This window comes from Pezoporus occidentalis, unplaced genomic scaffold (assembly GCF_034315485.1).
Source record: "Pezoporus occidentalis ecotype Australia unplaced genomic scaffold, CSIRO_AGI_Poc_V1 ctg168, whole genome shotgun sequence".
NCBI lineage: Eukaryota > Metazoa > Chordata > Aves > Psittaciformes > Psittacidae > Pezoporus > Pezoporus occidentalis.
In genome coordinates, this window is record NW_026913510.1 from 639,665 (window position 1) to 649,355 (window position 9,691).

A 9,691-nucleotide genomic window follows, 5' to 3' on the forward strand; every position below is an offset into this window, starting at 1 on the left:
TTTAAATTAGTGAAGGGTCTGGAAAGAGAAGTAGGATGCCAAACCACAATATTCTACTATCACAGCGCTATCAAGAAACTTTTTCAAGTTAATTATATTTTAATCAAGTGCTGAGGTGGGTGATGTTATAACCACCTCTAGCTCCTTCTTACACTTCTGGTGTTTTATCTGAGTTATTAACCATAGCTTTTGACTTTTAATTACATGATACTGTAGCTTGTTCTGCTAGTTGTACATAAACTATCTAAATTAAGGCCTAAAGAAATAGTCAACAAAGTTGCAGTAAGTGAAATGTAAATACATGATTAAGTCAAAAACTGGAAAGCTCCTTAGACAGTCATCATATGATTGCTGAATAATTAAAATAGAAATAATTCTCCAACACAGAAACAGACTGAGGAATTCAGTATAGTAATAAAATAAAAAATATAGTCACAAATTCAGTGTTTATTAAGAAATCTATGATTTGACTTTACTTCATAAATACCATAACTTACATAAACAACTGTGGGCAAGGTCTGATCTCAACTCTATAGCCTAATGTTTAGGGTTTATCTGAAAGTAAAAAGGAAGTGAAATTCCGAAGTGTTTGTGTGGGTCTCTCTCTTCCGTGGTAATTGCTGCAGCTGCTGGTCATAATCTTAAGGGTGGGCTCCCCTGTCACTGAAAACTTTGAATATTTTAGAAGAAAACATTCACAATTATATTTGAGGAAAAGGTAGGTGTTACAGCTAGGTGGACTTCAAGACACTGACAGCAAATTAAGCACAGCAGGGAACACAGTTGTTTCTCTGCCTACTGTCTGAACCTCAGTCAGTCTGAAATGCTGAACTGTTTATGGTAGTATCGCATAAGATTACTTAGCAAGTAGAAAAACTCAAAATATTAAGTTTGGGTTTCTTTTATTTATTTTTGTTTTAGATATAACAATCCTGCTTTGAACTTAAGTCACTGCCTTAGTCACTGAGTTCTTTTACATTTAACTTTACCTCGGGGGGGGGGGGGGGGAAGTGATAAAGCATGGGATTCAAGGAATAAAATGTAAGGGGATGTCAGTGGTTGTAATATAAATGGAGAAAGCAGAGTTAGAGAAGCTTGAAAGTTATATACAACCAATTTTCTCATAGGAGGTTTTTTTATACATTGTGTTACATGGCGTGCAGTTTTTGAACCTGGGCATTTACTTTATAAGACTTAAACAAGCTTCTTAGAGATAAAGAAATCTCTGAGTGATTTGATTTGCCAGATTCCAATGGAGATGAGGATCAGTGTTTGTACAATAGCCCACCAAACAATATTACTGTTGGTTCCTTCACTTGTCTTCCGAAATTTTTCTTCACGCTCCTAAAAAAAAAAGAAAAGCATAATAGTTACCTTTTGGCATCTGTATGTTTCATGCTGCTGTGCAGGTAACTAGACAGGCAACCCTCTTCTGCACAGTAGTGAACAAACACTTTTTTCATGTTGATAAAAATGAAAGTTTGTTCTTATCCAGAGGGTGGGTATAGAATCATAGAATCATAGAATAGTTAGGGTTGGAAAGGACCTTAAGATCATCCAGTTCCAAACCCCCTGCCATGGGCAGGGACAACTTATGCTAAATCATATCACCCAAGGCTCTGTACAACCTGGCCTTGAACACTGCCAGGGGTGGAGAATTCACAACCTCCCTGGACAACCTATTCCAGTGCCTCACCACCCTAACAGGAAAGAATTTCCTTCTTATATCCAACCTAAACTTCCCCTGTTTAAGTTTTAACCTGTTACCCCTTGTCCTCTCACTACAGTCTCTAATGAAGAGTCCCTCCCCAGCGTCTCTATAGGCCCCCTTCAGATACTGGAAGGCTGCTATGAGGTCTCCAAGCAGCCTTCTCTTCTCCAGCTGAACAGCCCCAACTTCCCCAGCCTGTCTTCATACGGGAGGTGCTCCAGTCCCCTGATCATCCTCGTGGCCCTTCTCTGGATTTGTTCCAACAGTTATATGTCCTTTTTATGTTGGGGACACCAGAACTGCACACAATACTCCAGGTGAGGTATCACGAAAGCAGAGTAGAGCGCAGGATCACCTCCTTCGACCTGCTGGTCACGCTCCTTTTGATGCAGCCCAGGATACGGTTGGCTTTCTGGGCTGCAAGCGCACACCGAAGCCGGCTCATGTTCATTTTCTCATCAACCAACACCTCCAAGTCCTTCTCTGCAGGGCTGCTCTGAATCTCTTCTCTGCCCAACCTGTAGCTGTGCCTGGGATTGCTCCGACCCAGCTGTAGGACCTTGCACTTGGCATGGTTAAACTTCATGAGGTTGGCATCAGCCCACCTCACAAGTGTGTCAAGGTCCCTCTGGATGGCATTCCTTCCCTCCAGGGTATCAACCGAACCACACAGCTTGGTGTCATCGGCAAACTTGCTGAGGGTGCACTCAATCCCACTGTCCATGTCAGCGACAAATATGTTGAACAAGACCGGTCCCAACACCGATCCCTGAGGGACGCCACTCGTTACTGGTCTCCAGCCGGACATTGAGCCATTGACCACAACTCTTTGCGTGCGGCCATATCTTTGAAATAAAAAAAAATGAGAAGCAGACATTGTATCCTGAAGCAGAAAGGCAAACAGAGCTTTCCCTTCTTCACAGAAGACACACTGTGCTAAATGTGTTCCGTTAGCGCAGTTTAAGCCTTTTTAGATTTACTGACACTTCCATATTGCAGTCAAGAACCTTTTTGCAGCCAAATTTCTTTCTTTAGGTAATTAGTTGATGTACTTCAAACACAGTCTGACAGCCTGCATACCTATAGGAAAGTGAAAATGAACATGAGCCAGCAGTGTGCGCTTGCAGCTCAGAAAGCCACCCATATCCTGGGCTGCATCAAAAGGATTGTGACCAGCAGGTCGAAGGAGGTGATTCTGCCCCTCTACTCTGCTCTTGTGAGACCTCACCTGGAGTATTGTGTGCAGTTCTGGTGTCCTCAGCATAAAAAAGGACATGGAACTGTTGGAACAAGTCCAGAGGATGCCACAAGGATGATCAGGGGCCTGGAGCACCTCCCATATGAAGACAGGCTGAGGAAGTTGGGGCTGTTCAGCTGGAGAAGAGAAGGCTGCTTGGAGACCTCATAGCAGCCTTCCAGTATCTGAAGGGGTCCTATAGAGATGCTGGGGAGGGACTCTTCATTAGAGACTGTAGTGACAGGACAAGGGGTAACAGGTTAAAACTTAAACAGGGGAAGTTTAGTTTGGATATAAGAAGGAAATTCTTTCCTGTTAGGGTGGTGAGGCACTGGAATAGGTTGTCCAGGGAGGTTGTGAATTCTCCATCCCTGGCAGTGTTCAAGGCCAGGTTGGACAGAGCCTTGCTTGGAGACCTCATAGCAGCATTCCAGTATCTGAAGGGGGCCTATAGGGATGCTGGGGAGGGACTCTTCATTAGGACTGTGGTGATAGGACAAGGGGTAACGGGTCCAAACTTCAACAGGGGAAGTTTAGATTGGAGAGGAGGAAATTCTTTCCTGTTAGGGTGGCGACACACTGGAATGGGTTGCCCAGGGAGGTTATGAATGCTCCATCCCTGGCAGTGTTCAAGGCCAGGTTGGAGGAAGCCTTGGGTGAGATGGTTTAGTGTGAGGTGTCCCTGCCCATGGCAGCAGAGGGGGTTGGAACTTGATGATCTTAAGGTCCTTTCCAACCCTAACTATTCTATGATTCTATGATTCTAATAAATGTACACTTGTTTCAAGTAAAGCTTTATTTCTAACTGCATGGAGATGTATAAATGTATACACTCAGTCATTTGTGCCCACTCCAATAAAGCTTATGCACATGGACCAGCATGGAAACAACAGCTGGCAACATCACCAGCAACAATACCTGCCACCTGTTCAGATCCTGTTACTGACTCTCACTAAGAAAAACATATTTGGCAATTCCTGCTTGAAAATAACACCTGCTGCTATAAGCATGAGTTCACAGTGACTAGTTTTTATGTTACAGCTTAGAAATACTTTGCAAGGCGATGTAGGCTATTTTGGTTAAACACCTCTAGATTTTTATGAGTTAGTTAAAAATAACACTGTAATTAAATAATAAACTTCATAATACTTTGTAAATCAATAAGACTATGTACAATATTTTTAACATTTCCAATAGGGAACATACATACTCTTTCATAGTTTTGCTCTTTGGATACGTGATTAATTTCCTCAATTAGATGTTCTAGTATAATGTTAAGTTCATTCACTTTGTCTTTTGCTTGAACAACAGATTCATCCAAAAAATGTTCTCCAACTCTAATGTCCAAATGGATACGCTGTGAACAGAAAAGATGTTCTCATTACTGTGTCTTGTGTACTTTCAAAATTCCTTAGAAAAAAAGAAACAATGGATAATTTCCCTTTAAGCTCATGACAGGAAACCAGTTTTAACTGCTTACAGAAATCCTTCCTAAAATTAGAATCAGGTGTGGTATTTAAAGTGTTTCTTAATTTTATTTTTAAATTAATTATATAAATTTACAGTCATCACTAATTTTAAGGCATTATTTTATGCTAGTATTGATTCAACAACCAAGAAAATGTTTTCTCTTCTTTGTCAATCTAGTTAAATAAATAAGCAGCATTAGGAGTGCTCTTTGTGTTTCACATTCCATCCTAATACAGAAATTACATTCTTCAGGAGTAGTGCAGGAAGTTTTTTATAGATACAATTCTAGATTTTCTGCACTAACAGGAATATAAGACTGGAGACCAGCCGAATCATTATTTGCATGTAGCATTGGTGTTAAAGCAGAACCATCCATAAAGTTTTTTTTTTTTTTTCTTTCTCACACACAGTTTATCTGGTATGAAAAACGTTCCAATAACCTGTTAACTATTTTACAATTTATAGAAAAATGCCCCAAACCTGCCAAGCAACAGACCCACAGAAAGAAAAGAGGAGAACGGAGCTCACAATATTATGCAATTTAGCTTGGCATGAATGAAAAATTTTACTAAAATAGGAGAAATTTCTCCTAGAAGCCAATTTGTACCTAAGACAAAATAAAAACATTTTAGCAAAACAGATGATCTGCAGAAATCTTAGAGCTTGGTATTGCCACGATAGAATTTTGATCTACTCACAAATCAACTGCAAATGAAGAACTCAGCTCTCTTAGAGTTAGCCAACTCGATATGGGTTGGAACTTGATGATCTTAAGGTCCTTTCCAACCCTAACTATTCTATGATAATATCCAGAAATCCATCTCACAACCTCACAGTAGCCTTTGTTTAACCTTGAAGCAGTTCTGATAAGCACCACTGCATCTGGTTCTTCTTTTTTACTTCTATGCCCTTATGCTGAACAAACCATTTGATATCTGTGCTGTTAATGTTCTCCTCCCTTACATCTGTTCACTTCTTTTAAATAAACGACCAGAACTGTACATGAGGCATGAATCATGTACAATTATTTTAATACAGCTCCACCTATACAAGATAAAAATCTTGTGTATCCTCAGAATAACATGCATGGCTTGTAGTTAACTATGACCAACCAATGCTTCATCCCCCTTAGTCTCTCTAGTTGATGAGCTTTGCAAATTCTTTTATTATTAGAACCTAAATGCTTTTTCAATGCGTAGGATTAAATTTCCATTCATTTCCGTAAATCAGCCTATAAGAACACCTGCTAATTCCAGTGTAATAGTCCCACTTCAGTACTGTTAACTCTTCTTGGTTTTGTGTCATCTACACATTCCTAAAGCATGCATCTAGGATGAAATTTGGCCTGCCTCAATCTTACATACTTATATTTTGAACCAAATAGTTCTTATTAATCAGAATCTTTCACATTCAAAGTACTGTACAAACATTAAACCACTTTACAGTTATTAGCCTTTCCTCATTCATCTTCACTTCTTAAATAGCAGAACAGAGTCTTTTTATCTCTACATCTTCATGATTCTAGGTTTGTCTTTTAATTACTAGGAAACATTAAATTATCTGCTAGAAGTTAGACCAACTTCTAATTTAGTTTCTAATCAATATCTTAGGAATCACCTACCAGTTTACTTCCTGCGAGTGCCACAAATCTTGTGGAGTTAGACTGTAAACAGATAAAATGCTCCCCAGAAAGGTAGGATGTAAAAGAAAATGTTCCTTGAGGCCCGTACAGTTTTGACAATTGTACCTGTAATTTAGATGTTATATATGTTGGGTATGTACATAATAAATGTCAAGAAAACAATCAAAAACCAGTACTGTGAATTGGATGCAAAATGTTTTCAATTAAACCTCCTGACATCATTAAATTTATTTTAATTTCAGAATAAATTTAGAATAGAATTTAGAATGAATTTCAGAATAGATTTAGAGAAAAATCAACAATTTCAGCTCACAATGAACATCGATATGTTATAGATTTCTACAAGGTACAAAAGCCAAGACTCCCTAAAGCACTTAACATTTGAAAACTAAGACTTACTCTAGACACAGATCTAAGTTGTCCATTGTTGAAAAAGCTTGGGAACTCATAGCAATGCAGGCAGTTGCTATGCAGGATAACTACATGCAGCCTCATGTTAATCTTGAGTTTTGCAGTGTGGTTTATTATCAGCTTTCCTTTCTGCTGTTTAAGTACATTCTGTACCACCTTACTTCATTAATGAATTTTCAGGGTTTTGTAATTTACCCTGTTTTCTCAGTTGTCACATATTTAATGACGGTTTCCCAAAGCCAGTCTTAATGCAAAAATTGTCCACCCACATCATTATCAAACATTTCTACTTCTATTTACCTTGATAGAAATCAAGAGGTGTTTATAACTTTCAGCATCAAAATACCAAAATAGCTGGTAGACTGAAGATCTACTATTCCCTCAAAAGTGTCTATTGTCTATTATTTTTATATAGTGTTGCCTGCTAGTTCCAAAAGTGAACTCATAAATCATACAGAAACATTCATAAAGCATATTTACCTCAGCAGAAGGAGATTTAACAGTCACAATCATTCCTAAACCAGGAGCAGATTCAAGAAAATCTTGGATCTGTACATCCCAACGTTGCACTTTGTAATTCCCTGAATAAAAACAGAGGCAAAAGTCTGTTAAATAAAAACAGAGTTTAATATTAAACATATTTATTGCTTTTTCAGCAAAAATATAAAGATAAATGATTAACAATAAAGTAGTAGATATATATCATATGCTTTTGATTAAAAACACTCAGGGGGCACTTTGCAGCCGTGTGAAAGGCAATAAATTTTTACTACACAAGGAAATGTTCTACAATATTACAAAAATGGTCGATTAACAAGTAATACTTTCTGATTACTTCTACTGATGCTCTGGCAAGAGAGTATACAGAAGGCACTGTAAGACCTCTAAAAGCATAAGTATGCTGTATTCAAATTCCATTTTTAAGATGGTCTTACGTATTTATCAGTAATTTAATGCGCTTGTTCTATCCCATGTGAAATGGAACTTTTGTACATCATGAACTGCTTTTTTCCACACCAGCATTAATCAAAAAAGTAAATCTCCCACTCATATGTGGAAAAACATACAGAAATTCTAGTATAAACGAGGAAATCAGTCAGACTGTATAAAAGCAGACACTGAAGCATCAATTCCACTGCTGTAGAGTTAGAAGACATTCTTTTTCTTTGTCTAGTCAGTAAAGCACTCTAGAAACCTGCATTTGTTTGTGTGATAGACACACAAGATATGTGAAGTTATTATGACTAGCGTCTGCTGTGGGGAATTATTTTCAGTGTGCCTTTTTTTTATCCCCATAGCTTTATCATATTCATCAATCACAGAATTTCCTGTTAAATTACAAGCTATCTTTATTATTGCATAGGTTAGAACATCATATAGCACTGGCAGATACCTACCAATTACCAATGTGTCCCTGGGAATATCTTCAATTATACATTTCTCTTCTCTTTCTCCACTGTGAAAATAAAAAGCAAGTGAAAATGAAATCCAGAAGTTCATAAGAAATCCTATTAAGTGGCTTTTCATGTTTTTTATATATCCCAGTTGTACTGCTTTTGAAAGCAACTATTTACAAATGCAGTTTTGTGGTTGTCCTCTGTTTGCTGCTTATCAGTGTATTTTTGAGAGGAAAAAAAACCTGTGAGAAAAGGCAGCTGGTGGTTACACATTTATAAATAACTACAGTATGTTCTGCAGAATGAGATAACATGAAAAAGATAATTTGCAAAGTCTCTCTCCTTTCCCAGCATCTAGATTAAAACTTTCTATTATACACATAGAAGAACATGAAAGTGGAAAGGACCTTTCAGGTACTTGAGATCAGTTCCCTTGGTTATTGTAAGCAACCACATTGGCTATCTCTTCCTATAAACTACTCAATTTTCAACTAAAATGAACTTGTTAATTTATCTTTCCTGTTTATTCTGGATGACTATTCCAGGGCTTCACTCTTCTTTTATTAAGTCTTGTAATTTGCAGCCTAAACCATTGAGCATACATGTACATCTGTACAAAACCACCAGGGAATACATAAAAGGGCTGAAAGAAATATGAAGAAGAAAGTCAAACAAACTCAAGCAATGAAAGAATCTGAAACACTAATGAATAGGATACAGCAGGAAGAAAACAATAAAATTAACACTTTCTGAATAAGATTTTCCTACATAAGAATATCTTTTTTGCAGACACTGCTTAATAAATTCTCCAAAGAAAATTATAGTGTAAATTGATGATTGAGGCCTTTCTTTTTAATCTCTGTGCTAATATAGACCAATCTATATGTCAGATGGTGACGTAACTTACAATTCAGGTGTTCCTTGTCCTATAAACTGAGATAAACGTGTCTGAAAGAGTGGTTTCAATGTGAGAGGATATGCGGTCATTTACCAGCAAGGAAGGATCCACCTATGGGATCACTCCCAGTAAGAAGAATTCATTTTCAAGCTCATTTTCCCCCTTCAGAATCTTGCTACACTCCTGCTGAATGCACTGCCATGTTCCTCAACAGCATCTGAGATTTGATAATGAAATTGTTCGATGATGTCCTTGAATGTATCTTCAAGAACCTCTCAGTTTACTTCAGAGTTCTGTCATCCTGACTTCAGATTATCGTGTATAAGCTTCCTCTACTGCACACACACATGCTATATATGCATGTAGCTAAGGAAAACACCCTTCATTTCTGGAAGTTTATCAGCATTTATTTTGCTTGAAAAGATAGAATTTGGATTTTATGTTTTTATATAGCTGTCAAATGCTCAGCTGCAGAAGTTGCACGCTTAATACAATGCGTACACCAAAGGATCATGAGTAGTCCTTTTCTCATATTATCTAACACCTTCTTTCAATTGCCTTTTAAAATGTCCCATTTGCATTTTGTGTTATTTGGTTACACCTATAAATAAAACTATGTTGGGCTTCCTATCCAATTCTGTAAGCACAGGCTTACAACCATCATTAGTTCAGCTCATTTCACATCTTGAAGTAACTTCACAGAAGTTCTAGCACAAGAATTAGTTCACCTGCAGAAAAATGCAACACCCTGTACTGATAAAGGGATTATGAGGCAAGGAGAAGTGATTCCTTAAGCATTTCTTCTCTTTGACTCCATATGGTTAAGGATAGGGGATACAAATTGTATCTTATGGCCATTGAATCTTCAGGAGTCTAAGGGGTGATATTAGGATTCTGTTACTGCTTTAGCATTTAACCATCAGAA

At 37.7% G+C, this 9,691-nt stretch overlaps 1 protein-coding gene across 1 annotated transcript; it reads right to left on the bottom strand.

Moving 5' to 3' along the window:
- Window positions 1-1,004: 1,004 nt before the first annotated feature.
- LOC134160999 (transmembrane emp24 domain-containing protein 11-like) lies at window positions 1,005-8,935 on the bottom strand. The gene is made up of 5 exons (XM_062613496.1): window positions 7,869-8,935; window positions 6,952-7,052; window positions 6,040-6,165; window positions 4,159-4,305; window positions 1,005-1,344 (listed from the first exon to the last, which is right to left on the bottom strand). Exons 1-5 carry the CDS (start codon window positions 7,996-7,998, stop codon window positions 1,195-1,197), a joined length of 654 nt encoding a protein of 217 aa, XP_062469480.1. The 5' UTR covers window positions 7,999-8,935; the 3' UTR covers window positions 1,005-1,194.
- Window positions 8,936-9,691: the final 756 nt, after the last annotated feature.

Bases quoted from the DNA above. Each gene is read 5' to 3' on its own strand.
- LOC134160999 (XM_062613496.1), bottom strand. From the start codon at position 7,998: ATGAAAAGCCACTTAATAGGATTTCTTATGAACTTCTGGATTTCATTT. The intron at 6,166-6,951 runs GTAAATATGCTT...TCTAAATTACAG, and splicing joins TTAAATCTCCTTCTGCTGAG to GTACAATTGTCAAAACTGTA. The intron at 4,306-6,039 runs GTAGGTGATTCC...TTCTGTTCACAG, and splicing joins CACTCGCAGGAAGTAAACTG to CGTATCCATTTGGACATTAG.